The 27,881-nt window shown below is 56.2% G+C and overlaps 1 protein-coding gene across 3 annotated transcripts in view; it reads left to right on the top strand.

The window, feature by feature from the left end:
• Positions 1-21,809, top strand: part of COL16A1 (collagen type XVI alpha 1 chain) — a 50,323-nt gene extending 28,514 nt beyond the window's left edge. For 2 of the 3 annotated variants that reach the window (XM_046021725.1, XM_046021734.1), the window contains 27 exons: positions 383-499; positions 594-635; positions 730-816; positions 1,837-1,881; positions 2,810-2,854; positions 4,664-4,717; positions 5,206-5,259; positions 5,766-5,819; positions 7,324-7,368; positions 7,483-7,536; positions 7,856-7,891; positions 8,260-8,322; positions 10,477-10,548; positions 10,737-10,790; positions 11,602-11,646; positions 11,857-11,901; positions 12,203-12,256; positions 12,732-12,785; positions 14,841-14,891; positions 15,187-15,276; positions 16,698-16,733; positions 17,859-17,903; positions 18,938-19,126; positions 19,494-19,560; positions 20,298-20,474; positions 20,653-20,730; positions 21,435-21,809. In XM_046021725.1, coding sequence (XP_045877681.1) covers positions 383-499; positions 594-635; positions 730-816; positions 1,837-1,881; positions 2,810-2,854; positions 4,664-4,717; positions 5,206-5,259; positions 5,766-5,819; positions 7,324-7,368; positions 7,483-7,536; positions 7,856-7,891; positions 8,260-8,322; positions 10,477-10,548; positions 10,737-10,790; positions 11,602-11,646; positions 11,857-11,901; positions 12,203-12,256; positions 12,732-12,785; positions 14,841-14,891; positions 15,187-15,276; positions 16,698-16,733; positions 17,859-17,903; positions 18,938-19,126; positions 19,494-19,560; positions 20,298-20,474; positions 20,653-20,730; positions 21,435-21,637 — 1,956 coding nt within the window. In that variant the 3' untranslated portion in view covers positions 21,638-21,809. Of the gene's footprint in view, positions 1-382; positions 500-593; positions 636-729; positions 817-1,836; positions 1,882-2,809; positions 2,855-4,663; positions 4,718-5,205; positions 5,260-5,765; positions 5,820-7,323; positions 7,369-7,482; positions 7,537-7,855; positions 7,892-8,259; positions 8,323-10,476; positions 10,549-10,736; positions 10,791-11,601; positions 11,647-11,856; positions 11,902-12,202; positions 12,257-12,731; positions 12,786-14,787; positions 14,892-15,186; positions 15,277-16,697; positions 16,735-17,858; positions 17,904-18,937; positions 19,127-19,493; positions 19,561-20,297; positions 20,475-20,652; positions 20,731-21,434 lie in introns of those variants that run through there. The other variant, XR_006820672.1, reaches the window with a different exon arrangement.
• The last annotated feature ends 6,072 nt before the right edge of the window (positions 21,810-27,881 follow it).

A 27,881-nucleotide genomic window follows, 5' to 3' on the forward strand; every position in this document is an offset into this window, starting at 1 on the left:
CCCTTGGGCAGAGAAGCGGGTGTGCGGGAGCCGGCCTTCCCAGCCCGAATCCTGGTGGCGTGTCCTCACAGCGGGGGCCGGTTGCAGGAACAGCCGGGACAGATGGTCCCTCCGCGGGTCCCTCCGCCTCCTCCCACACGCCTGTCTGGAAAGTGGCTTTGGCTTGGCCCCACAGAGCTGCTTCCTGGAGGCAACTCAAAGCCAGTGTTGGGATCGGGTCCCCTGAGGATGGAGCAAAGCTGCCGCAGGGATGTGGATGGGGAGAGAGAGAGAATGTAGGCAGACAGGGTGCCCTGGCTGAGTTCAGGGTGGGGTTCCCCCATTTGGCCTGCCCTGGCCTTCTGGGACCCATGCCCCGCTGCCCTCTCCTCTCTCTGGTCAGAGTATCTGCGGGGACTGTGCCCAGGGGCAAACAGCCCGCCCCGTGGCACTCCTAGAAAAAGGAGAGAAGGGAGACCAAGGTATCCCCGGCGTGCCAGGCCTGGACAGCTGTGCCCGGGTAGGAGGCTGGGCTGTGGGGTGGCCTGCTGGGGGGGGGGGGGAGAGTGCTTGGCTGCCTCACCTGACGGAGGGCCTCCTGTTGTCCCCTCCAGTGCTTTGCAGAGCGGGAACGCCCAAGAGCTGAGGAGGCCCGGGTGAGTGGACCCGTGCCTGGTCCTTCTCGCCTGTGCCCTGGGCCCCACAGGGAGGGCCCCGGCTGCTCAGCTCACCCTCCCCGTCCCACTCCAGGGAGACAACGGTGAGGGGGATCTAGACTGTGCTGGGAGCCCTGGGCTGCCCGGTCCTCCAGGACTGCCCGGCCAGAGAGGAGAAGAGGTAAGACCAGTCCCAGGCCTCTTCTGGGCAGGGCACCAAGGGGGCTGCCGTCTCCACGCAAGAGGCACTCATTTCCCCAGGGGCAGTTTCGTTCCTGCCAAACGTCCTCCTGGGCCCTCTGGGGGCTCCCTGTCTCTTGAGAGCCCTTCGGGGGCCTCTAAGTCTCAGGTCACCTGGCGCCTCTCATGGCTCGACGTCCCTCACTCTGCTGATACCCAGGCTGCTCTCAGCAAGGGGGACGCCCTCCTGCCCCACAAGCTGCTCCCTGTGCCCGCAGCTCTTCTCCAGGTCTCGTTTCCTCCTCCCCCCCCACCCCCCCCCGTCCACCCTTTGCTCAGAGATCACCTTCTCAGGGAGACCTTCCCTGACTTCTCGGAAACTGACCTCCCCCAACACCACCCTTAGAACCCCTGGTCCCCTCCACGCAGTGCACATGTGCCCCTCAGAAGACCGTGTATTTCAGTCATCGAAGAACATTCCACATGACTCTACTGGGTACCACATGCCTGCCTGGGTGTTTGTTACTGCCCCCCTCTCCCCTAGAGCATCAGTCCACACGGCAGAGATTTTTTTTAAAAGATTTTATTTATTTACTTGACAGACAGAGATCACAAATAGGCAGAGAGGCAGGCAGAGAGAGAGAAGGGGAGAAGCAGGTTCCCTGCTGAACAGAGAGCCCGATGCGCGGCTCTATCCCAGGACCCTGGGATCATGACCTGAGCCGAAGGCAGAGGCTTTAACCCACTGAGCCACTCAGGCGCCCCCACAGCAGGGATTTTTATGTTTGGTTTATGGCTCTGTCCCCAGCACCTGGACTAGTGCCTGGGGCATAATAGCTGCTCAATAAATGTTTGTTGGATGATTGAATGAACTGAACGAAAGGTTTAACATCAGCTAAAATGGCCCTGCTTTGCCATCCACTGCCCTCTGTGGGCGCTGGCGGCGGTGAGCTGGGAGGAAGGCCGCAGAGACCCTGGGGCTCTGTGGAGCCTGAGCTGCTTCCTCCGTTTCCCTCTGCAGGGTCCGCCTGGCATGAGGGGCTCCCCGGGTCCTCCAGGCCCTATTGTAAGTATCTGTGCTTTCCTGGCCCACTTGAGAAGCTCTTGAAAGGGTCATAATGCCCAGACTCCATTCTGCTGCCTTGTATCCGGGAAGCTGGACAGGGCAGAAGGAGGGAAATCCTACTGCCTGCCCCTGTCCCTCATCAGAGCATCTGTGGGGACCGTGGACTCCCACTACCCCACCCAAGCCCTTGGTACTGGTCTGCTCCATCCTGCTCTGTTGGGGGTCCTGCTTCAGGGAGGCCCTCCAGGGCACACCCTGGTCTCCCCATCTCCAGCCCTATGGTGTCCTGCACAGGGGACCCAGGATCCCCCAGCGGGAGGGCCTGCGCTTCTGGCTCCTGGTCCCAGCTGCCAGGAATGTGTGCGGCACCCCGACCAGATCTCTTCATGCCTTCATGCCACCAGTCGTACGGGGGCCAGGGGTTAGGATGGAACAGCCCTGCGTCGCTCTGTAGTCGCTCTGGGATGCGTCTACAAAGACCAGGCCAGGGATGCCTGCCCTGTAGTCCTTCGTGGCCTTGTTATGGCGGGAAACTAGAAGTGACCAGGAAAGAGTGGAAGAACCGAAAATGCTTTCCTTGGAGAAGAGGTGGCTGGTGGGAGCCACCTTAGAAGCAGGGAGCCACCCAGCTGGAGGCATCTGGAGGTCGGGTGGCAGGCACGATGGGCTGGCGCCTGAGCAAGGGCGTCCAGCTGGACTCGGGAGGACTCGGTCAGGACCCTTGACTCTGGGGGCTGTTTCTCATCTCCGCTGATGGCGGAGCCATTCTTCCCGGAGCCAAGGGGGAGGGTCAGGTGTCTTCAATGAGTCTCTTTTCCAGCCGCCTTGGAAATATTCCTGTGACCTCCTCACCCCCTGACCCTCTGCCCCAGACGATGCCCAGGGTTACTATGCCTATGAGTTGTGACCTGCCTGTTTCTCCCACCAGGGCCCCCCAGGTTTTCCTGGTGCTGTTGGCTCCCCCGGATTGCCTGTAAGAACCTAGCATTGCTTGACCTCCCCTCCCCCCCAACCAGCCAGGTCTCTGTGGCATTTGCTTGTCTCCCTCCTTGTGGAGCCCTCGCCCCCACCCCATGTTTGTCTTTGTCCCCCTGCAGGCACATAACGACACGGGTTCCCTGTGGCTCCAGCGGCTTGGACATCTTCCCAAGTCTCTGACTTCTTTCCCTTTTCCCTTCTCCCTCTGCTCCTGCTTCTTTCATCTTCTCTCTCCCCACCCCACCTACGAGCTCCTTTCTCTCTCCCCCAATGCCACGTCACTCCCTGCCAAACCTCACCCACTACCCACCCCCCCCACACTCCCTCCCCCCACCTTGGAGCTGTTTTACCTTCTTATTTGAAGCTGATGCCTCCAGGGGCCTCTTGGTTCCTCCCTTCTCACTTCTGCCTCCTGCTTCTCCCACCTTGGCTGTTGACTGAAGATTTGCTGGAAGTAGTTCTTGGGGCCCTGCCAGGCACCTGGCACAGAGCCCGGCAGAGATGCCAAAGCTTCAGGGCCCCACATTGCGGGCTGGCACAGGTTGCTGCCCCAGTGCTTGGCAGGGCCGTCCCGAGGCACCCCAGGGATCCGAAGGTAGCCACGCTCGCTCCTTTCCCATCGTCCTAGAGGAACCCCGCAGCTTCCTCCTCCGCCTCTCCTCTTCCTCAGCTCCGGGCCTCGTCTGCTGCCCCGAGGCTGGGTGTATGATGCCAGCCAGTGGGGAGCGGGGTTCCTGGGTGTCACGGGGCCCGGCGCCTGGGTGCCGGGCGCCGTGGCCTGCTTCCTCCGCCAGGTGTCGTTAATTGCTCTGCCTTCGTCGTCGTCGTCACAAGTGTGTTTAAATCATCCCTGTCCTCACTGTTGCTCCCTCCCGGGTCACGGAAACTAACCTCGTTGGTCAGATTTGGTGTTCCTGGGGCCTGGTTCCGCTCCTCTCAGGCCTGGCGATGGAGGCTCGGGGAGCAGGGCCCCTCCTTGTCGCAGCTCCATCTGTCCCCACGTCCTCATCCTGGCCGGACCTTGTCTGTTTCTGCTTGCTTGGGTGAAGGGGCCATCTGTCCGTCTAGCCATCTGTCTTGTGTTGTGGAAAGGTTTGGGCACCGTCTCTCGAGGGCACAAGGGAGAAGGGGCAGACCCAGCCCCTAAATGCTGTGCAAATCCATGAGGGTCAGGGTGAGGACTTCGGGATGGGGGGTTCTGGCTTCGATTGAAAGTCCTCTCCCTTTTCACCCCACAAAGTGACAGGGACGGCTCCGGAGGGAGCAGTCTGCTCCGGGGGCCTGCCCGAGTCTCTTCCCTGCATCCCTAAAAGGAGGTGGTTTGGGGCTAGGATTGGGGGGGTGGTGGTACAGGTAAGTGTTGGCTCTCCAGCGACACATTTTGGTGGAGGAACATCATTGTAGGGATTCCGCTCTTCACAGTTGTCCCCAGGGGAGCACATACGTGTCAGACTCCTGAAGGTACAGCCCTACCACTTACCAAAGTAGGGCATACCAGTGACCGTCACCCACCTGAGAGGCACCCTCTGAGAGTCCCCTACCTGGAGGGGGACATATCTTCATAGTTACCTGTCTTGAGGGTATGCTCTCGAGAGGTGCCCTGAGGTGGGACTCTAAACCTCTCACAGTTACCCTTCTGGGGTATAACCCATGGTCATCTTGCTGGGGACCCTAAGTGGGGGGCAATCAGCAATGCCCAACTCTGCTTGAACAGGGGACAGAAGGCTACAGGGCAGGCAAAAGGAGCTGGGGGCTGGGTGGGGACAGCCCTCCCCTGCAGGTTCTCATGATTTTTTTCTCCAAGGGTCTTCAAGGAGAACGAGGCCTCAGGGGCCCGGCAGGAGAGAAGGGGGAACCGGTAAGAGAGGGCCAGCAGGGGAAGGCGATGGATGAGGTGTCCTGGGGAGGCAGGGGTGGGGCGCCCAGGGATAGCTGCTGAGTGGAAGATGGGAAGGGATTCCTTTTGCAATTTGCTGCCCCTGGTCCCTCAGATCGGGGATTTCACACCCCCTTGGGATCAAAGGAGGCTCATCTCCGTGAGCCCTGACCCCCTGGAAGGAGCAAAGGGCCTGACTCCCACCCAGGCTCAGCTCCCAGGGACCTGGCTGGGCTGGCACTTGTCACCCAGCCCCAGGCTCATGGTGGTGGTCTCTGTCAGAGGAACCTGGGCCTCTGGGAGCTGGCCCAAGCTGGTGGCTGTCCTGGGATGGGCTGTCCTGGGATGAGCTGTCCTGGGATGCAGTTGGCAGCTCGGGCATCCTGGCTACTGCTACTCTTTTTGCCCAAGGTAGGGGGAAAACAGAAATGTTTGGGGGGCTGGTCCATAATACCTCTCTTTCTTTGTAGGGTCCTCCAGGGCAACCTGGTTACCCAGGTGCCATGGGCCCCCCAGGACTGCCCGTGAGTAAGGGGATGCTGGCTCTGGGGGTAGCAGAGCCTGGTGGGGGGGGGGTGAGGAGAGGGCCAGGCTGCTGCATCCCCCAGGAGGCTCCCTCCCTTCCAAGCATTTCAGCCTGTGCTTCTGCCAGGCCGTCTGTCCGTCTGTCTGTCTGTGCAGGGCTCCCCAAAGCTGCTGTGGCAGGGCAGCATGGCCCTGTCGTTCCACTTGGGAGGTTGACTGTGGCCACTGCACCCAGACCCCAGAACGGAGCTCTGCCTCCTGGAGTCGGTGGAGGGGTGGGTAGGAGAGGCAGGGAGACTCCGGGAAGCCTACCCCCAAGTCAGGGCTGGAGGCTGCTGGGTGGGCGTGTCCCCACGTTCCCCGGAGGGGGCCATGGCAGCCGGTGGGGAGCAGCCCCCCTTTTTTCCCCCAGCCGTCATCCTCGGATTACCCTCGTCACCCCTCGGATTAGCACCATGAGGCGGGCCATGGGGCTAATTCAGCTCTCTCTCTCCTCGCTTGTCAGGGCATCAAGGGGGAGCGGGGCTATGTCGGGCCCCCAGGAGAGAAGGGAGAATCGGTGAGTCTGAATCCCTGCTGCTGCTCCTCCGCCGTCCCTGCCCCGCCTCCACGGCCACCAGGACCTTCCCAGCAGCCTATGAAGGGAGAGACCTGCCTGCCCCCTGCTTCCCTGCCCCCTGAGTCATTGCAGCTGCAGCGCAGGCTGAGCAGGAAGCGGAGGGGAGGCTAGAAGGAGGACCCAGCAGGTTTCTTGGAGATGGGCTGGCCAGGGCTGCCAAGGGGCAAGGGGCCTGGAGGCAGCAGGCAGGAGAGCCTCCTCCTCCCCTGCAAAGGCGGATGGGCCAGCAGGGCAGGCTAGGGACCCCAGACCCTGCATGGCACCTGGTGTGACCCCACAAGCCCAGAGCCCCCCTTCCAGGCTGAGGGCAGGGGCAGGGGCTGTTTTCAGGGGAGGACATCACATCAGTGAGGTTCTCCCCGAATCTTGGGAGGTGACGGGGCTCACCCAGCAAGGCGAGTGAGTTAGGGCAGAGGCTGGACTCGCACCCGAGTCCGTCTGTGACCAACCCGCCAAGCCCTAGCCTTACCTTCCCCTCTCATGTCAGTGAGGCCCAGGTGGGATGTAGCGCACCCCATGGGCATTGATCCAATAACAGACATTCCTCAGGGGCCTTCTGGGTGCCAGGCTGCTCAGGGGGTGCCACAGTGAACAAAACAGGCACCTGTGTGACCCTAGACTTCAGGAGCTCACATTCCAGCCAGGGAGGATGAATAAGTCAATGCGTATAAATGATGAGAAAGCAATGGAGGAAAGAGAGCAGGGTAAGGGGCTGGCTGGTGCACAGGGTGCTATTAGACGGAGGATTGGGAGGCCTCTCTGAGGAGGTGCTGTTGGGCCTGAGCCCCGAATAGAGTGAGGGATGGGGGAGGGCACATGGTTATCTATCCTGGGGAATCCCCAAGGGGGAGGCCACGGGTGGGGGCACCTCAGGAAGAGATTGGAGCCAACGGAATCCCTCAATAAGATTTTAAGAGCCCCAGAAAGGGTGGGGGAACGGTAGGCATTCTAGGGAGAGGGGGCAGCCGTGCAAAGGCCCAGGGGTATGAATGTAGAGTATGTTCAGAGAATAGCAGTCTGACCAAGCAAGGCAAAAGATAAGACAGGGAGAGGGAGGTAAAGCAGAAAAGGGTGGATGGTACCAGATCACAGGATGCCTCAAAACCCAGCACTGGTGGAGAGTGTGTACCGCATTCAGTTGGACAGAGAGGAGACACGGAAGGCTATGGAGCAAGAGAGGATTAGAATCAGAGCTATGCTGGAGAAGAGGAGAGGGCAGCCAGTTGCTGGGCTGGACCGAAGTGAACCAGGAGGTGGCAGGACTAGTTAAGAGGCTAGTTCAATAGTTCAGGCTAAGAGAAGGGAAGCTGGAGCAAACCAGGGGGAGGAGTCCTGCCGGCTTAGTCTCCCACCACGTCCCCATCTACTTTCTGCCCCTGATGCCTGCCCTGATCTCCCACCTCCCCCAGTCTGAGTGGCTGATTCTGCTCCTTCGTGTCCCCAGGGCCCACCAGGATCTGAAGGCCTCCCAGGTCCCCCAGGCCCAGCGGTGAGTAGAGGAGGAGACGGGACGGTGGACATGGGGACTCCTGGTCCCCGTCCAGCCCTGGGGTCTAAGGGAAGAATGACTAGGTTCCAGCTGCCTTGTTGTCTCTGGTGACAGGGTCCCCGAGGAGAGAGAGGACCCCAAGGGAACTCGGGAGAGAAGGGTGACCAGGTGAGTGACCAGAGGACCGGTTGGCAGTCCTGACCGTGGGGGAGACCTGGGGGGATTGGCACAGGGAAGGGGCTGGGTCTTCTCCCTGGTGGTCACCCTCACGTGTGGAGGGGTGACCGGCTCTAACCTCCAGCCCTCACCCGTCCTTGAGTTGTCACCTCCCAGCTCGAGACTGGAGCTTCACCTGCTGCTGCTCTTGGGCAGAGTGGAGGACGGCCCCATGGCTGGAGGCAGCCTCATGGTGTCACTCTTTCCATTCGGGCTGCCAGGACTGGGAGAGTGGGCGGCACTGCAAACTGTCCCTTGCTTCTTCTCCTAGGGATTTCAAGGCCAGCCAGGCTTTCCCGGGCCACCGGTGAGTCACAAAGCCAGTCCTGTCTCTGTGATCTTATTGGGGCGGCGGGGGGCGGGGGGGGGGGGCTGCTGACCAGGCCAGGCTGGGCTCGGATGGGCCCGGGGAAGGTAGGGAAGATTCATGGGAGGAACGGCCTGGGTGGCCAGGCCTGACTCTAGGAGCCAGGACCTGGAGGGCAGAGCCTCCTGGGTGGGCCTCCGAGCATCAGGCCAGCCAGCAGTAACGCTCTGAGGCGGTGTTTCTAGGAAGTCCGAATATGTCAGAATGCATCGTATTATCCATAGTGAAGCAGACCCAGGAGGAAGAAGGAAGGGGAGGTCCCCCCTCCAGCCCCTCTCTCATTCCCGCCTGCCCCTTTGTTGACACAGGGTCCCCCTGGATTCCCAGGCAAAGCTGGAGCACCCGGCCCACCTGGGCCCCAAGCGGAGAAGGTGAGCAGGACCCCAGGTTGGCCACAGCCACGGATCTGAGCCCTGCAGGTCCCACACCCCGTCCCACCCTGACTGTCGGGCCTTTGGAAAGTCAAGGACTGGCTCGGTTATGTCAGGGATGGGGAAGGAGACCTCCAGCATAGCGGCGGCTGGGCCCAGGGTGCCTGCTGGGAGCAGGGGGCGGGCAGGAGGCAGAGGGGTGTGTGAGAGCAGGTGACTGCATCACCTGGGCTGGCTTCATCTCCTGAGGGGAGGAGGGGAGCACATCCAGACTGGGAGCCCGAACCCCGAGTTCCGGAGCCCTGAAGCCAGCCCCCGTCTGGCTGTACTGTCAGACCTTCCGGGTCTGATAACTGCAGGAACAGAACATGGGCAGACAGTCCCGCGGGACCCACAGAAGGCAGGCACGGCCTGGGAGCTAGTGACAAGGGTTGGAAGGAGTGGCAGCCTGGGGAGTCCCCCAACATCGGCTGCCTCCAGCCTTGACTTGATAGTTGGAGACTAGCTCGGCTTTGGTCTGGGGGCTGACATCTCTGTCTCAGCCCAACCTCTGGGCTCCCAAGATGTGATGGTGGGGGGAGTATAATGAGGCCCCAAATTGACTTCTAAGCTTGGGGTGGGGGGCTCATGGCCCAAAGGGAGAGGCAGGAGGCCTGCAACCTGGGGTGGAGACTCTTTCCTCAGAAAACGCACGTAGTACGACAGTCAGAGCTAGAAGGGACTTATACAAGGGCCGCCTGGGTCTGACGTTTCACTGTGAGGCAATGACGCCCAGAGAGGCTGAGGGCATCGCAGAGGCACACAGCAAAACAGCAACAGAACTGAGACGTCCTCCTAGCCCAGGAGAGCCCCTGGGCACCTCCCTGCCTCCGCAGAGCCAGCACTCATCAGCCATGGTTGAGGCAGTGGTGGGTGCCACTGCCCTTCCCTTCTTTGTGGAGGACGCGGGTGGCAGCCCCGCCAGAGCCCTCTGCGCTGGCTCTGTTCCCCCGTGTTGCCTGCTCTCAGCCTGGTCACTGCTGAGAGTCCCAAACCTCTGGCCAGGGGTTCTTCTTAGTCTCGACTCCCTGTGGGACATTTTTCTGGGGCTGTGCTGACCCCCCCTGGTAGCTGGTGGCATTGCAATGCCACCCCGGGGCTCTCCTCCCCACCCCCCATGGAAGGGGTCTCTAGGGGGGATCATTTCCCCCTTGGTTGGGTCCACAGCCATGGCTCCATGGCAGTGCCATTCTCTTTGCACTAGGGTACGCGGCAGCCTGGCACCCGAAGCTGCCCCCCCAACCCCGTAAACATTCTAGCTCACGCATTGATTCTCACCATTCCCCTGCCTTGGACAGTCGGTGGCTCCGCAGTGCCTGTAACAGTGGTTCCAGACTTTGTTTTGCCGCCCCTGCGCCCTTTCATCGCACAGAAGCTCACGTGAACCCTCAGTGTTTAAAACACAAATGAGTGGAGCTGCTCTGGCTAAGGCAGGGGCAGGGGTCTTGGGTTCCACTGTCTGGGCTCCCACTTCAGGCACCGATCTCTGACACACTGGTTGGTCAAACAGAGTCTAGCACTGGGTTCAGGGTCCTCCCTCTTCCTCCAGCCTTCCTCCCAGCCCACCCCTCCCATGGCCTCCCCCGACACCCTGGCTAGGCAAGACACGGGACCACTTCCAAATCTTGATCCTCCTCTGAAGTTCCCTGTGACTCTTCCCCGGAGCCCTGACCAGAGCGAGCCGCTCCCTCTCCCAAACGGGACTGTGAGCTTCTTGAGGACAGGGGCCACACTTTTTTCATCTGGAAGGATCAACAGCTGTATAACGCTTGGCACTTTGTTGGGACCGAAGTGAACAGAACGTATGCCTTCAGCTGGCACTCATCACGGGAGCAGCCCCTGCACCAGTCCCTGAGTCAACCCTGAAGAAGATGCTAGACCGAATAGGCTGTGTCCTCTTCTCATAGAACAGTACGGAAAGGGGGATGCTTTGCAGACGAAGACAGATCCTCTTGGGGGAGTGGTGGGCAAGATATTCAGGGAGCCAGGACAGAACCGGGACTGGAAATCAGCTGCCCAGACTCCCAGTAGTCACCAGGACCCCGCACCTGGCGCCTCGTCCCAAGGTGGGGCAAGGCCCTGCTGACTCTGTTGCGGGGGTCGGCTCCTTTCCAGGGCAGCGAAGGGATTCGAGGCGCACCAGGCATGCCCGGTCCCACTGGGCCACCAGGACCTCCTGGGATTCAGGTGAGTGTGTGTCCTCTTAGCATGACTGGTACGTGTGTGCGCGTGTGTGCATGCACATGTGTGCACGTGTATGTTTAATTGGGGTGGCAGCTGGATGAGGAGTGGACAGGGTGGAGGGGCTGGCTCAGGTCTCTCGCCTCCTAGGGCTCCAGCACAAACATGCACATATGCCCTTCTCCTGTTTCTAGGGCCCTGCTGGCCTGGATGGTTTGGATGGGAAGGACGGCAAGCCTGGCTTGAGGGTGAGAGGATGGGCACTCCCTTCCTTCTTCCTCCTCCAGGAGCCAAAGTCAGCGGAACCTCGATGAAAGAAACCAAATCCCCCCATCCCTCTGCTTTCCCTCCACCTGCTTCTCACAACACCCCACTTTTCTTTCTTTTTTTTCTTTAAAGATTTTATTCATGTATTTGACAGACAGAGATCACCAGTAGGCAGAGAGGCAGGCAGAGAGGGAGAGGGAAGCAGGCTCCCTGCTGAGCAGAGAGCCCAATGTGGGGCTCGATCCCAGGACCCTGAGATCATGACCTGAGCCAAAGGCAGAGGCTTAACACACTGAGCCACCCAGGTGCCCTTATACTCCACTTTTCTGATCGAACCAGAGCTCGTTGTTTCCTCAGTACTCCTGGTAGCTTAACGAGGTTGTGTGAGGTGGGTCTCACCAAAGGGGGGCAGCCAAGGGAATGGGTTTATATTCAGAAACTCAGGTGACTAAAGATCCTAGACTGGGGGTCTGCAGGCGCAGAAGGTCTTGAGCAGCCCTGGCTCCTTGGATCTGGTTTTCCTGGGGAGTCTGAAACGGATGGGGCATGGTCAAGGGCAGAGCATCGAGGTCAACCTCCTTCTGTATCCAAAGAAGAAAAATCAAGGTTCCGAGAGGGCTGGGATGCACTCAGGCTCCACAGCCAATCAGAGGCCGAGCTTGGCTTGGATTCTTTCTCTGACTCCCATGACATTCCCTCCATCCTGGGAGAGCTGGGGAGGGGGCTGGAGGGAGGGAAGACAGTGATGAATGAGTGGGCATTCTGTCTCAATGCCCCTGGTCTCTTCCCTAGGGGGACCCTGGTCCTGCTGGCCCCCCTGGACTCATGGGACCCCCGGTAAGTTGAGCTGCAGGAAGGAGTGGGGAGCTGGGAGGTCCTTACCTGGTGTGGGCTCTGTCTCATGCGTGGGGCAGCTCAACGCCAGATCCTCCGAGGACCGTGTTATGATTTTGGATGGGTCTGATTTGTTCAACTTGAGGAAGGAGGCAAGGAAAGTGGCCTCTGCTTGGGGCGAGGGCCGTGGCAGCTTCTTGCTTTTTCTTCCAGGGCTTCAAGGGAAAAACGGGACACCCTGGCCTCCCAGGACCGAAGGTAAGGGCCTGGTGACTTCTGCCAAGCAGGTCTTCTCAGCTCTCCTCAAGGCCTGACCCCAGGCAGACATGGCAGTCTCCAGGAGTGCACGTGGCCCCTGAGCCTTAGCTGAGATGCCATCCCGGGAACCAAGCCTCCCAAGACCACCGGCGCTGGCGGAGCCGCTCAGGCTTTGCCGTCTACCCACCCAAAGGCATCAGAGGCCGGGGCAGACGGCAGGGCTCTTCAGAGATGGGGTCAGCTTGGGCTGGAGGAGCCAGATAGAGGTATGTGGAGCTCCAGTCGGCCCTCTCTCTTCCAGGGTGACTGTGGGAAGCCAGGTCCCCCAGGTAGCAGTGGCCGGCCCGGAGCAGAGGTACAAGCAGACGCCGCCTTCAGACACAGCCACTGCCTCCCACTCACTCACTGGCTGAGGGGCCGCCTTCTCTCCTGGGCCTTTTGGGGGAGGTTTTGCCCCAAACTGCACACCTTCACCTTCTTCTTCCTCACCTCCTCCCCCCTGCAACCGGTGTCCTCCTCCCTGCAGCCCTATTGGGTCACTCACCTAAAAAGCAGGGCCTGGCCTTCTGGGGCTGAGGGCTGTGATTTCTCTCTCCAACAATACTCATGGGCGGGGCTGGTCCCCCGTCCCCCCCCCCCCCCGCCCCCATCCCAGACTGCATGGGCCTAGACTCAGCTCAGCATCTCAGCATCACTGCTGGCCTTCCCCCGGCTCTGCTCAGGCTTCTCCCTCCTAACGACCCCGTGTGAGTTGAGTCCATTTCTGTGTTGCTCCCCACCCCCCCACCCCCCCCACCCCCCACCCCCCCCCCCCCCCCCGGCTCCTGCAGGGTGAACCTGGCGCCATGGGACCTCAGGGAAGACCCGGCCCCCCAGGCCATATCGTGAGTTAAGCCGTTCTTGCCCCCACCTTTGCGAGAGTGAGGACCCTGCTGCCCTGCTGGGGTTGGGGTGGGGGAGGGTGATGGCCCGCAGGAACTGCCCCAGGAGCAGCCCTGTAGTGCAGTGAGGGGCTCTGCGCCCACCTCGTCCTGCGGCCCCTGAGCTCTTTGCCGTTTTCTTATTTTCCGGGCACAGTGGATTTCGCTTACCAAACAAAGATCATTCGGTTATTCAACAAACAATAATTGAGCACCTGCTCCATGCCAGGCATCTCTCCAAGCAGGGGGCTAAGGCAGTGAGTGAGAGAGACAAGGTCCCCTGCTCCCAGAGCTTGCACACAGGCGTGACAAACAAGCAGATTAGCACAGCAGCCTTGGGCAGGGGTGTGATGTCACAGACAGGGCCTGGGAGGTGCCTTCGGAGGCAGTTTTACTGCCCTAGTGGCATCTGAGCTGAGGCCTGAAAGACAAAAGGAGCCCTCGGTCTAGCAGTCTGGGGGAAGAATATCCAGGGGGGAAGGGAGGGTGGGGGTGGGGAGCAATTGACGCCAAGAGCCCGAGGCAGGGAGGGGCCTGGGGTGGTGGGGGGAGCCCCAAGTTCTGCGTGGCTGGAGTGGAGTTTGGAAGGCTGTGCTTCCAGAGAACCTGCTGCAGATCTGGGACCTCGGGGTGGGGTGGGCTAGGGGGTAGGGAGGGCCGCAGGTGGAAGCTGGGGTGGCCCTGAGGGAGAGGGTGGAGGTGGAGGGTGGCTGCAGGCAGAGGGGCTGTGTTTAGAGGACCTGCTGCTGCCCTGCCTGGGGGAGGGGCGGGGAGCAGTGGAAGGAGCAGAGCGCAGGGATGACTCCTCCTGGTGTGGGCGGGCGGCCGGGTGCGTGGGTGGTGCACTTACAGAGGTAAGACAACTTGGAGAGGACAGTTATTAAGCAGTAATGAGTTTCCTGTCGGAATTTGCTCCTCAGTAACATAGATGGCTGCCAATGGGCTCCTTTGATCAGTGTGACAGCCCCGAGCTGATGGGGTTCCTGAGCAAAGGAAACACTCCGGCTTTTGACTGCAGGCCTGTTGTGGCAGACATACGGTTTCCAAGAGGCTTCTGGAAATGTTAAAAATAGTTCATGAGCAGAAAGAGGAGCTCCAGGGTCCTCATCACCATGTGTATGGATCTCGAGGGATCCAGAGCCCCTGGCTTGGGGACCCAAGGTCCCTGCCTTGTCCCCGCTCACATCACAGATGACAGGAAGGGCATGCTCTGAATTGTGAGCCCCTCTCAGACTCACTGGGGGCTGAGGAAAGGGGGCACGAAGTTCCCCCTCTCACTTCTGTCTGTCTGGCCTCAGCCCCTGCTCTGTGCCAGTCCCAATGCTGAACATTCCTGCCCCAGAGGTCTAGAGATGAGTAGAATGGCATCCATGCTTCCAGAATTTTCCATCTGGGAGCATGGAGAGATGTGCCATGAGAGAGACCTGCATGTCCTGGGCTTCAGAGAAGGCATAGCTCCAACCAGGGAGCTGGCATTTGAGCTGTGACTCAGAGATGGGGAGGGCATGCGGGCACCACCCCAGCCCAGCAGGGTAGGAGCGCCACCCCGTCTTGAGTCCCATTGCCCTCCAGTGGCCACAGAGCAGGAGCCCAGGGAGGCCCAGGGTCCAATGGCCGGCCTTATCCGTTTGGTCTCTGGGGTTGGGGTTGAGGCCCTACTACGCAGCCTCCAGCTCCGGCTCTTTGCTTCTCCCACAGAACAGGAGGAAGTGGGGGGCCTCAGAACACCCCAGGCCCACATTGTTAACTTTCAGGCCTTTGCCCTCTGCCCTCGGCTCTGGCAGTGTTCCCAGATCGTCCACTCAGGTCCTGTGAGCGCAAGAACCTCCAGGTGTCAACTCTGGCACAAATCCTTTGGTAGAAGCTCAAGTGCAAGACCAGAAGGGAAGGGGAGGGTTTAGGGAAGAGAATGGAGCTGCAGAAGTTCAGGGTCTGTTTTCCCTGTTGGTTTCTCTCTTGCCTGCAGGGGGCCTTGTTCCCCAAGACTCTTTCTGTCCCACTGACCTCATCTTTCTTTAGGGGCCACCAGGGCCTCCAGGACAGCCAGGCCCAGCTGGGATCTCTGCAATGGTGAGTGACCTAATCCCCATGTCTCTCCCTCCGGGGAGTCTGGCTGGCGCTTCTTTCACAGCAGGGAGCAGTGAGAAGCGTTTGTGTCCATCCCCCTCCTTCCCTGGGTCTCCCCAAGTGGCATATAGTGAAGGCCTTTGGAAGGGGCTGGAGGCCATCACAGGGCCCTGCTTCAGGTTTGGACAGTGCCATCCACCCCAGGGGTCCCCGGCACGCAGTTGCACTTGCTTCTGCTGTGTGGGGTTCACTGCTGCCTCTCCTGTCCCCTCTTACCATCCACCCCCTTTCTCTCCAGGGCCTAAAAGGAGATCGGGGAGCTACTGGAGAAAGGGGACTTCTAGGCCTTCCAGGCCAGCCTGGCCCCCCCGGACACCCTGGGCCCCCGGTAAGACTCTGCATCTCCCTGCACAGTCCCGAGGCAAAGGGCCAGTTGGCTTTGTCAGTAGACCACAGCGCGGCATGGCTGGGGTCTCCAGGGAAAGAGAGGCAGTGAGCAGGCAGCTGGCAGTGTGGAGGAGCTTGTGTCTGAGGATTGTGTGGTATCTGGAAGAAAAGACAAGCCCTGCCAGCCAGCGCTTGCTCGGCACGCACCGAGCCACTGTGCACCCGACTGTGCACCACCTGTGCCGATCCCACCGCCTGGTGTCAGGCCGCGGAGACCTGGCACCTGTTCAGCCCCTGCCCCCTCCTTGGGGCGTTGGCTGGTAACCACAGAGGGTCTGTAAACGTTAAGAACCAGACATGCAGCCCCATTACCGCAGCCCTCACGGCCGCTCAGAAACCACTTCTGGTTGGAGCTTAATGCTCTGAGAGCTGTGATGTCTTGGCCAGTGATAGTGTGCTGAATGGCGACCTAAGTGCTTGACTTTTGTCATGTAATCAGTACTGCAATCCTATTTAGTAGGTCTGATTGTCCCCGTTTTACACGTGAGGAAACCAAGGTTCAGCGAGGTTAAGTAGGATGCCCAGAACCACACAGCTAGGAAGGGCCTACCTGATTCCAAAACTTGCGTCCTTAGCCACTCTGCAATCCTACCTCTTTCAAAGGTTCTAGACAAGTGACCTACATCGGGTGCCTGAATTGCCAGTCTTAGGGATGAAGTCTCCCGGGGACACTGAGGCAGGAACCCAGGTCTCCTGGTCCCAGGGCAGGGTGTTCATTTCCAGGAGCAGTAGCCATGACCTTGGGACTGGTGTCCTCAATGGGGTGGAGAACTCCAACCCATGCAGGGGTGATGGTCGGCCCAGCCACCAATAGGGCCGAGTCTCACCTACGCACTCTGATTCTTGCCATGGCCCCAGGGCAGTGGGCAGGTGGGTCCCTCCAACATTCTGTTTTTCCCTGGAGCCTCCAGGGTCCCTGGATGCATCTGCCAGTTGCCTGGCAATCCCAGATTCCTCTTCCCCACCATCTCAGCAGAAGCAGGCTGGGCCCAAGATGCAGCCGGTCCTGATCTGGGGAGGGAGCAGGCTGGGCAAACGTGGAACCTAAACTCAGAGCTAGGGTTCCTGAGAGATGCCGGGACCTCGAGCCAGGAGCCAGGAGCATACAGTCCACTCTGCCCTTGCCCAGCTTGGTTGGGGGCGACCAGGGATGTCAATGTGGGGCTCCGGGATGGGCTGGAGTTGGGGGTGGGAGGGAAGCCCAAGTTTCCATGGCCCATGTCCCAAGGTTCTGAGGGTGAGGGCTAGAGAATCATGGTCCCTTGGTGGCCCAGGGCCGGGCACATGGGGTGGGCGAGGGGAAACAAGGGACACCATGCTGGGTTAGTGCCGATCACATGTCTCCCGCTCTCTACTCCACAGGGTGAACCCGGTGCAGATGGTGCGGCTGGCAAAGAGGTACTGTCGCTGGGCTTATCCTTTCCTGGGGTGGGGGTTCTGCTGCTTGCACCTTGCCTTGTCCTCACGCCTCTTTGTTCACTCAACTAAACCCTCCCTGAAGGCATGGACTCCCTCCAGACAGAGATACAGGAAGTTGGTGGCCCTTGCTGCACTGGGGAGAGGGACTGGGGATTAGGCAGAAGGATGCATGACACTTGTTCTTCACTAATTTTCTTACTGCGTACTTAGTCAAAGAGAACCGATGATGGTGTTGGTGTTGGTGTTGGTGTTGGTAGTGGTGGTGGTGATGGTGGTGATGATGGTGGTGGCGGTGATGGTGGTGATGATGATGGCGGTGGTGTTGGTGATGATGGTGGTGATGGTGATGGTGGTGATGACGGTGTTGGTGGTGATGATGATGGTGGTGATGATGGTGTTGGTGACGATGGTGGTGGTGATGATGGTGGTGATGACGGTGTTGGTGATGATGATGATGGCAGTGATGATGGTGGTGCTGGTGATGGTGGTGATGACGGTGTTGGTGGTGATGTTGATGGCGGTGATGATGGTGTTGGTGACAATGGTGGTGGTGGTGATGGTGGTGATGACGGTGTTGGTGGTGATGATGATGGCGGTGATGATGGTGATGGTGATGATGATGGCGGTGATGATGGTGGTGGTAGTGATGATGGCGGTGATGATGGTGATGGTGATGATGGTGGTGATGGTGATGGTGGTGATGATGGTGGTGGTGATGATGATGAAAGTGATGATGGTGGTGATGGTGATGGTGGTGATGGTGGTGGTAGTGATGATGATGGTGATGGTAGGCTCCAAAGATCTCCTGGGTACCAGCTCTTGCCAGGCCTTCCAATATGCCATGGACGGGCCCTTTCACTCTGACTTCTCACCTCTTTTTGTCTGTGACAAGGGACCCAACCAACATGATTACACAAGGCCATGCCTTGGGGGACATCATGCTCCCTTCTAGCTGTCAACTAACAGAAAGGAGGCTCTTGTCCTTCCTTATACAGAGCCCCGCTGGACAAAGCCGTGGAAGGTGGTCCTTTCATGACACTTACCTCCCCGGGACAGCTCAGAGATGTTGCCCAGACTTGACTCCTGACTTTTGCTTTCCTCTAGGGACCCCCTGGAAAACAGGGGCTCTATGGACCCCCTGGTCCAAAGGTAAGTGAGCACGGGCTGGTTTTGAGAGGAAAAACTCATGAGTGATGAAGGCCAGTTCCACGCTATGACTTTAGGCATGGAGAGGAGACACAGGAAGGCCTGTGGGCAGGAAGAAAAACATGGGAAGACCTCAGAACTTGGAGCAACCTCATCTCTAAAAACTTCTCATGTGGGTCTATCTCTTAGCTATGTTTGGGAGGATGGAAATCTTAAGTTCATTTACTCATTGACCAGTGGATGGATTCATTCATTCATGCTGCAGGCATCTGCTTGATCTCACTTGCATTCCAGACTCTCTGTCCCAGCCTTGGATAAACAGAGGTTTCTGAACAATAGCCGCTCACTGAGTCTGGTTACACTTATGCTAGGGCATGGCAGTGTTTATAGAAGGTTAGACATAGCACCCAACTCAGTCTGGGGAGTCAGGGAGGCTGTGCAAAGAACAGGATCACTTCAGCGGAGCAGGAGGAGTGTACCTGGCAGAAGGAGGAGAAGGGCATTCCAGGAGGGGAGGGCTAAGACCTTGTGGCAGAAGCAGAGTTCTAAATCAGTGAAGCATGGCTGCGGGTACAGGGGCAGGGAGACGGGCCTGGAAAAGAGGTGGTCGGGACCACATCACGAACGATCTTGAATGTCTAGCCAAGGAATCAGGTTTTATCCTGAGGGCGCCTGGGAGCCATCAGAACTTCTACGCAGGAAGTGACAGCATGAAAACTGTCTTTTCAGAGGACCACTCTGGAGTCCTTGTCAAGATGCTGTGGCCACAGTCAGAGGAAGATGCTAGGGGCCAGGTTGGGGGCGGGGGGAGATGGAGAGAGAGAGGCCAGTGGCTGCGACATCATGAAGTGGATTTGATAGGACTCGGCCATGCTGGATGCAACTTCCTGTCCTTGCAGGGTGATCCGGGACCTTCAGGAGAGAAGGGCCAGGCAGGGGGCGGGGGGAGATGGAGAGAGAGAGGCCAGTGGCTGCGACATCATGAAGTGGATTTGATAGGACTCGGCCATGCTGGATGCAACTTCCTGTCCTTGCAGGGTGATCCGGGACCTTCAGGACAGAAGGGCCAGGCAGGAGAGAAGGGAAGAGCTGGCATGCCTGGTGGGCCTGGGAAGAGTGGCTCCATGGGGCCCATTGGGCCACCGGGTCCAGCAGGAGAGAGAGGCCACCCTGGCTCTCCGGGGCCTGCGGGGAGCCCTGGCTTGCCTGGGATGCCTGGCTCCATGGTAAGGAGGAAGCCTGGCAGCCATGGGCACCGTCCCACAGAGCAGACAGACAGGGTGGGTGGAGCAGAGACCATTTTAGAAGCTCCTGCTGACCCTCTGAGTGAAAGAGCATGACTCCCATGTGGGTGGTTCTTAACTGTGTGTGGGAGGGTGGGGAGGTTGGGAACCCTCTCCCCAGGAAATCGCGCTGCTCCATAAAATGCTTTGCACCATTTCAGGGGGGTTAGGACCCTGGATTAAGTATCCGTGGGAGGTTCCTAGAACCTTTGTTCCCCTCCTTGTCCTTTATTTCAATAAAGTCTTTTCCCAGGGGGAGAGCACCAGGCTTGGAAGTATAATTGAGGCAAGTTTTCTTCTTTTTCCTCAGGGAGACATGGTGAATTATGATGAAATCAAGAGGTTCATCAGACAAGAGATCATTAAAATGTTTGATGGTAATTGGCAGCTGGCTGGGCGGCAGTGGGTGCTGCTGGCCCTTCCCAGCTGGTTCTGCGCCCTGCCCTGGCCTCCTTTCGCTTAAAGCCCAATTCCCCTCCCTAGTCACCACCACCGCCCCCCTCCACTTACAGGCATATGTTCAATTAGACGTCAGACCTTCCTTATCACCTGCTCTGTTCAGAGATAAAATGATTCTCTCCCCCCCACACCGCTCTCCCTGAGCCCCCACTGGAGCAAAGCACACAGACAAGAAAATTGAAATCAAACGAGTCTGCATGAAGTGAGTTCTGAGCAGAGTGGCGAGCAGCAACCATAAGATAGCTGGGGTGCTTTCACTTTTAAGCTTTTCTCCTGTTCATTTGTTCACCCAGCCTTGCCATGCGAGGGCCTGGGGAGAACGGGGACCCTGTCCTGACAGGGCTAGCCATCTTGCTTGGGAAGCAGACCTTGAATGCCAAGCAAGGAGTCTGGACTTTACTGTGAAGCCGGTGGCAGACTAATGAGGGTGTTGGAGGAGAGGGAGGCCATCTGTCAGGTCGGTGCTGCCGAGAGACGACGGTGCAAAGGAAGGTGGAGGCGAGGGCATGGGAGGCCACTCAGGAGATCAGCCCCCATGTTCCTTGCTCTGACTCTGCTTTGAAGAAAGGCCATTTTGGACTCCATGCCAGCAGCTCCTCTGTGCCAGTGTGAGGCCCCAGGGCACCCTGTGACCTGTCCCTGCCCTTTCTTACAGAGAGGATGGCTTACTACACCTCCAGGATGCAGTTCCCCATGGAGATGGCTGCAGTTCCAGGACGCCCAGGGCCCCCAGGGAAGGACGGTTCTCCAGGCCGGCCAGGCGCTCCGGGGTCACCCGGACTCCCTGGCCAGATTGGCAGGGAAGGACGGCAGGGCGTGCCAGGAATGCGAGGTAGCTCTGCCCTACAGGTCCCGAGGTGCATCTGGACCTCTCTGGGGGCGAACGGGAGCATGCCGTGAGGTCCATCATGACTCTGACAGACGTGTGCATGTGTGTGTTTCAAATAATCTGACCGTGTGTGTTGTTTTTCTGCTCAGGAATAGGACTTATTTTATTTCTTTTGTCCCAGGATTGCCCGGGACCAAAGGTGAAAAGGGGGACATTGGTATCGGCATTGCAGGAGAAAATGGTCTCCCTGGCCCCCCAGGTAGGAAGAGCCAGAATGTGAAAGCATGTCTTGAGCGGCTGAGATCTGCTTTGCTTATGATCCTTCTACAACACAGTATAATTGTGTAGAAACTCAAATAACTACAGGCCTATCAGCCACCATTTACAGTAATGCCAAGGTGTGCAGGGTCCCGCGGAGGACCCAGGGCCCATCCTCAAGTCCTAAACCGGGCTAGCAGGACAGAGGGGGAAGGCAGTTGGATATGGTGGGGCCAGGGAAGGCAAGTTCAAGCCCTGCTCAGCATCATCCTGGCTGTCCAAACTTGATGAGGTCACTAAGTCAGGCTGTAGAGCCTGAAAGAGATGGGGCCATAGCCGGCCAACCTGGCTCTGAGACCCAGCTGCAGTGAACACATACCCCACATGGAAAACCTCTCTGAGCCTGTGTCCTCATCAACGAAACGAGATGATTGTTTCTTTCTCACTGAATCGTTATAAAGGTTCATTGAATTATGCATCCAAAGCACTCGCCTTGTGCCTGGCTCATGGAAGCTCCCAGTAAAACTGGCCAGTAATATTGTTATTGTTATATTAACGTAAGGATCAGATCAGTCTTCGCGAAAACCTGTTGTAACCTGACAAATATTTGTCACACGTAAGGTATTATTTACCACGACCCCGATTTCTTCTTTTCTTGTCACCTGGATCTGCTAACCTTCCTCCTCTGATTCTTCCCCTGTCTAGGTCCCCAAGGCCCTCCCGGGTATGGCAAGATGGGTGCCACTGGACCGATGGGCCAGCAAGGCATTCCTGGCATCCCTGGCCCCCCGGGTCCCATGGGGCAGCCCGGAAAGGCCGGCCACTGCAACCCCTCTGACTGCTTTGGGGCCATGCCCATGGAGCAGCAGTACCCACCCATGAAGAACATGAAGGGGCCTTTCGGCTGAAATCCCCAGCTCTGTCTGATGAAGGACTCCATTGGGAACATAAGGCTGAAACTTACAGGACTCTGTGATGGGTTGTGAATGTTTTGTTTTCCTTAATTGCTATTAATATTTTTTTATCAATAAATGAACAAAACTACCAGCAACCCCACTTCCAGTGGGGGTTTTCCACTGCCGTCACCACCTCTCTGTCACCCCACCCCCGACTCTGTCATCTGGGTCTAGGGTCCTAAAAGGGCCTTTCTCTTGTGTCTGCGGTCAGCCGGCGGAGCTGTGGGATGCTGCTGTCGAGGTCTCCTCTCTAGATATTTCTGAACCACGCTGGAGCTTGTGTCCTGCCCTCCAGGGCGCACTTCTCAAAGTCAGAGAAGGGGCATCATTCAGCCTGTTGCCACAAATGTGCCAAAGGCAGGTGCAAAGACCCCATTTACAGCTCACAGAGGCTTCCCCAAAGAAGCCGGTGTTTGGTACCCCACCCACCCTGGTTACTTCTTGAAAGTGGCCCAGGGTGCACCTGGCATTTCCCCAGGTGTGGGGGGCGTATTCACCTGCCCGAGAGCATCTCCAAGCCAGCAGGCTCTTCCTGCTGCCCCAGTAATTCCATCATTAAAACGTCCATGCCAATAGGAAAGAGAGGCATCAGCTCCCAGCCTAGGCAACCAGGGATGGCTTCTCCAGGAAATGAAATGGAAACTTCTGCCTGTATCAGCGCACGGCCTGGCCACCCGCTCTCCTGGACTGCAAATGGCGTCTTTTGTTAAACTCTGTTCATCTAATGCATGTGGCGTTTTTCCCGCACATCTTAGCCTAAGCCTTCAGAAACAGGTTGCAACAGTGCAAAGGGGTCACGGGCAAGCCATGATCAGATCTAAGCTCGGGGGTCTTCAAAGTCCACTGGGAATTTGGTGATTTATCTTCTGTCTCCTTCTCCGTATATAAAAAGTGCAGGAAGAAAAGAGCGGGGCGGGGGGTGGGGAGACAGTAAGTTGAATATTATGGAAACATTCCATCTCAAGCTTTTTCCTTCTGTCCTTTTCACATCTCTTGTCCTGATGGGCTGGCTGCCCTGTGAGAAAGCAACAGGGCATATCCAGAGGGACTTCTAAAAAAAAGTCATTTTACTGGTCCCAGCTTTCTGGAAGGTTTTTTCAAGTTGGATAAACTTCAAAGGGCTCACAGAGCAAGCTCAGAGATGCACCCAGAGTCTAGATGCCTATCCAAACTGCCCAAAGTCTTCAAACCGGCTATCTTCTCTCCAGAGCTGGCATCTCCATCATGGTTCTGAAAATTCCCTTCCCCATTTGGGCCCCAGATACCTGGAGACCAGCCCACGGATAGCTTTTCAGAACCTTTGCCCTATTTTCTTCCTGCCAGGAGGAGAGGCGAGCCAGTGGCCGGGGGAACGACATTGGGCAGACTCCCGAGCACGCCTGAGTGTCTCACGTGATGCTCTTAGATCAACGGGGCATCGATTCTTCTTTTGTCCCTCACCAGCAATTCTCAGTTAACTCTGGTTCTAACATCAAATGTTAAAAAGCAAACGCATCATCTTGGCATTGAAGTAGCAGCTAGTTTTGGATGGTGGAGGAGGACAGATGTTAAAGCATTCCTAGTGGAAGGCCAGCTCCCACTTTCGGCCCCAGTCTGCGTAGTGCTGACGATTGGAGTCATGATAAGGAGCACACTGGCGTGAGTAGAGAAGGAAGCAAGGACCAGCTGTTGGATCAAGCGGTTTGGCTTTGAAGGCCAGAGGGGAGTATCATTATGGGGAAACATCAAACGCCTCCCCTTTGAGGGCCACCAGAGAATCGATCCTTACAGGAAAATGATGTTTGCGTCGCTTTTTTCCCCGAGTCACATTCGTGTAGCGCTTAGGGGAGTCTACAACTGGCTGGTTTAAGCTTTCAGGATTTGAGTGCTTGTCTCCCTGGAGTTTGGAACGGCTGTATTTTCTTGGACCATGAAGAACCAGATGGAAAGCCGACTTTTATAGTCTCTTCTGTTACTGTGGTCAGCAAAAAATCCACAGATTTTGCTCATAAGTTCAGGAGCTGGGTAAGCTGAAGAGAAAAGGAGGGGCGCAAGCTTCAGGCAGCTTTCTCACTTTCCTGCCGTTATTCTTTGGTCTGCATTTCTTAGTATATGCCAGGCTTGAAAGGCAGCATACAGATCATTCAGAGATCGGCAAAACCTAACCTGATGAGTCCATTTTCCTCTCACTACTTTGTGCTAGCAGCTGTAATAGACTCTGGGGAGTTGGATGCAAACAAGACATATCTGGCCCCTGCCCCCACAGTATCTAGAGAGAGAGCAGGGAGTTAAACAAGCAATTACAATCAAGTGAGATGGTGGAGCAGTACCAGATGCCAGGGGATCACAGGGCTGAGGGACCTAACCTTGTCTAGACACAGTTCGATGGAGGTGGAGGGAATACCATGTGCGAACACCATGTGCCAAGGTCCAGAGGTGGTTAAGCGTGGCATGCTGAGTGACGGGGGACACAGTGCAGGGGACAGTGCCTTTCGTGGCTGGAATGCGGCGTGTGAGCAGGGCAAGCAGTGGGAGGTGAGGGTTTTCTGCAAGGGGGTGTTGGTCGGGTCAGTCTGCTGGGAAGTTCACTGACAGTAAAATGAAAAACAAAATGGATTGGAGGATCCTTAATTTGAGAAACCCTCTGCTCTATAAGAGGGAGAAAAGGCTGTTGCAGATTTATTCTGTGGAGAAAAATCCCAAATTTGATGTCTTCTGGAATTTAAATCCTCCCTTTTGTCCTAATAGTTTCCTCAGTGTCACCAGAATTCAGCAGAATCTAGCCACTTTCTTCACATGTGCCTTGTTAACCTCTTATGAGACTAGATCTTTCTGATGTGGTCCTGAATAATTCATGGGACTAGAATATATCAGTGTACTTTCTGTATGATCCCATAATGGAAGGGGAGTGTGGCCAAAGTGCCACGTCTGCTGTTCTCATTTTTCTGTTGGTTCTGTGGAAAGCTGCAAATCAACCTCTCATCCACAGCATCCAACTGCAATTTAAATTTCAGAACAGGATCTAGTTGGAATCAAAGAGAATTAATTCCACAATAATTAGGTGGCTGTTGGTATTCCTTCCCAGTAAGCAATACTGGAGCTTGGAGCTGATCCAGGATGCCTGGGGGGGAATGATGTGTCCCTAGGGGAGGTGATATTTTCCAGTGGATGGGCCTTCCATTACCAAGCTCTGCCTCACCTCTAATGGGTCAACCACAGGGCTTCCATGAACTCGGGAAAGTGCTCTGTGCTCTAAAAGGGCTGGAATCCAAGTTTTCCCCTTTGGCTAAAGCTGAAACAATAACAGGAACTTTCCCACCCACCTCTGTCTGCCTCAGGTAGTTGAGGTTTTGGAAATGTGTTGACTGTTTTTCAGTCTTTGGAATTCCTGATCTCCCTGTTACCCAGCCTGCTCCAAAATAAACACACCCAGGCCTGCCCCAGGTCCTCAGAAGCATAGCCTTGGACGTTGGCTTTGGCTAGTCTCAGTGTCTGAGAGATGACTTGGATGCTCTTGCCCTCAAAGGGCACAGATATCTAACAGAACGTTCTCCTAGGAGTCCTTTGCTGGGCAGAGAGGCATAGGGGTGTGAGATTTTCACAGAAATGTAATCCTCAGCACTTAGAACAGAGCCTGATTAAGGGGTGGGAACTCAATAGACTTAATATATTTGTGGAATAAAATGTGCATCACATGATCGCAGTTTGTAATCTGGGGGTCACCTATTCTCTCTCCTGGCAGATACCCCTTGACCTTCAGCCCAGACTACAGAACTTCTTCTTCTCTGAGATTTTGCAATTCAATTCTACCTACTTTGTTTGTTTGTTTGGACTGGTTTAGGGGCTTACAAAGGTAAAGACCAGACTACTAAGTAGTTACACTACTGAGTAGTTAAAAGCTGTGGACCTGGGTTCAAATCCTGATTCTCCATTTATTTTTTTTTCTAGAAGGGAAGTCACTTAGCCTCTGTCAGCCTCAGCTACTCATTTTAAATGAGTGATAATATCTATCTCAAAGCACTGCGGTGGAAATGAAACAACACATTGTATTTAGCATGATATCGGGGGGCGCCTGGGTGGCTCAGTGGGTTAAGCCGCTGCCTTCGGCTCAGGTCATGATCTCAGGGTCCTGGGATCGAGTCCCACATCGGGCTTTCTGCTCAGCAGCGAGCCTGCTTCCCTCTCTCTCTCTCTGCCTGCCTCTCTGTCTACTTGTGATCTCTCACTGTCAAATAAATAAATAAAATCTTTAAAAAAAATAAATAAAAAATAAAAAATAGCATGATATCGGGCACCTAGTAAGTATTATACGATGATGATATCTAATAACACTTATTAAATTCATGCCAGACACTATTCTAGGCACTGGGGATATAAGAGTGAAAAAGGAGAGGACAATGCTACAATATACATGCAAATTTTAAAGAGGGTAATTCAAGTAGTGACAAGTACTATGAAAAAATGAAACACTGTAATATGATAAATGACTGGAATGTGGGAGAGCTTTAGATGTGGTGTCAAAGAATGCTGCCGCCCACCTCCTCCGCTCAGGAGGTGATATTTGAACCAAAACCTGAATGGCAAAGAGGAGCCAGCCAGTGAAGAGCCAAGGGAAGAGCATTCCAGGAAGAGGGAAAAGCTAATCCAAAAATCTGGAGGTGAGAATGAGTTCAATTCCAGGGGTAGAGACCAGGCCAGCATGACCGGAGTGAACTGAAGGGGACAGCAGGGACAGGAAGTGATGCTGGAGATGCAAGCAAGTCTTGGTCACACAGGCCCATGAAGGTCATAAGGCTGAGTTTAGATTTTATTGTAAGAGTTATGAGAAGGAAAGCAAGCCTAGGAACGACATGATCTAATTTACATTTAAGACAAGCACTTTGGCTGCTCCATGAGGAATAGAGTGTAGAAGAAAGAGGGAAAGCAGGGACACTGATCAGGAGGCTACTGCAATGATCCAGGCCACAGAGGATGGAATCTTGGACTAGGGTGATAGTGCAAACAGGGAGAAAAGAGCAGATGTGGGTCTACTTTTGAAGTAGAGCAAATGTAGGTGGGAAAATATTTGAAGGAACAGAGGTCATACTAGAACAATCCTAGGTTCTGCCTCAGAGAGTGGGTGAATTTTCTGAGATGAAAGACAGAAATCAGTTTTGGAGAAAATACCAAAGAGAACTCTTGTATGAGGCAGGCTGGAATATAGCACAATAACAGTATCAGATGCCAACGTGAGATTGGGTCATATTGTGAAGGGCCTGGAGTGCCAGAATGAAGAGGTTGGGCCTTTTTTTTTTTGTAGAGTCAGATGAAGAGGAGCCATTGTAGCCACTGTCCAAGGGACAAGTAGCATGATGAACACAGTGATTTTGGAAAGTGCCTGGTTAAATGGTTATAGATGGTCTGTAATGGATAACACCTCATAACACTATTCATTGTTATTGTTGTTGTTGTTGAATACAGGGCCAGGTACTGTACTAGGTGCAGGGGATATGACCAGCAAAAACACATATAATGTATGCCCAAAAGGAAGAACTTAACAAATTAGATAAGCATGCAACAAGTGTGGCGCCTGAACCAAGAGCAAGTGTATGACTGTATGTGGTCACTCAGCAACCAGAATTGGACTGACTTTGGGGACTAGTCAAGACTTCCCTGCTGAGAACTGGGCATCACCTATGCCCCAAACTACTGTGAATTACGGCAAATCACTGCCTCTCTGGACCACAGTATCCTCGTTTTATGAGAAGAGACCCCAGATGATCTAACTTTCCTCCCACTCTGATGTTTAGGATTTTCCTCTCGAAAGACCACAAATCTCATTCTAAAGCTACTAACAGGCGTCTCGACATTAGAGCGAGGTACTTCGTCCTTCCCTCCGTCCTGACCAGGAGGCCTAAATCGGTTCCCGGTTGTCACGGCAACCGCCTGGACCCTCCTCCGGCAGGCGGAAACTTACAGTGACGACTGTAACTACCTACTATCAGGCGTCCCATTTGCCAGGTTAAAACATGGCCACCGCTACAACAACCGACCCAAGCTTCTCACTAAATACCCGGGCCTGAGCAGCCCTGGGGTCCTACGCTTGGGCAGAAAACGGAGGAACAGCCCCGCCAGTAAGCGAAGGAGATTTCCGGAAACCTTCACCCAAGCCTTGGCACCTCGGGTCTCTCCCTGAGGCCCCCAACCACCGCCCTAAACGTCACTTCCGTCGACCCAT

Source organism: Meles meles, chromosome 1 (assembly GCF_922984935.1).
Source record: "Meles meles chromosome 1, mMelMel3.1 paternal haplotype, whole genome shotgun sequence".
Classification (NCBI taxonomy): Eukaryota; Metazoa; Chordata; class Mammalia; order Carnivora; family Mustelidae; genus Meles; species Meles meles.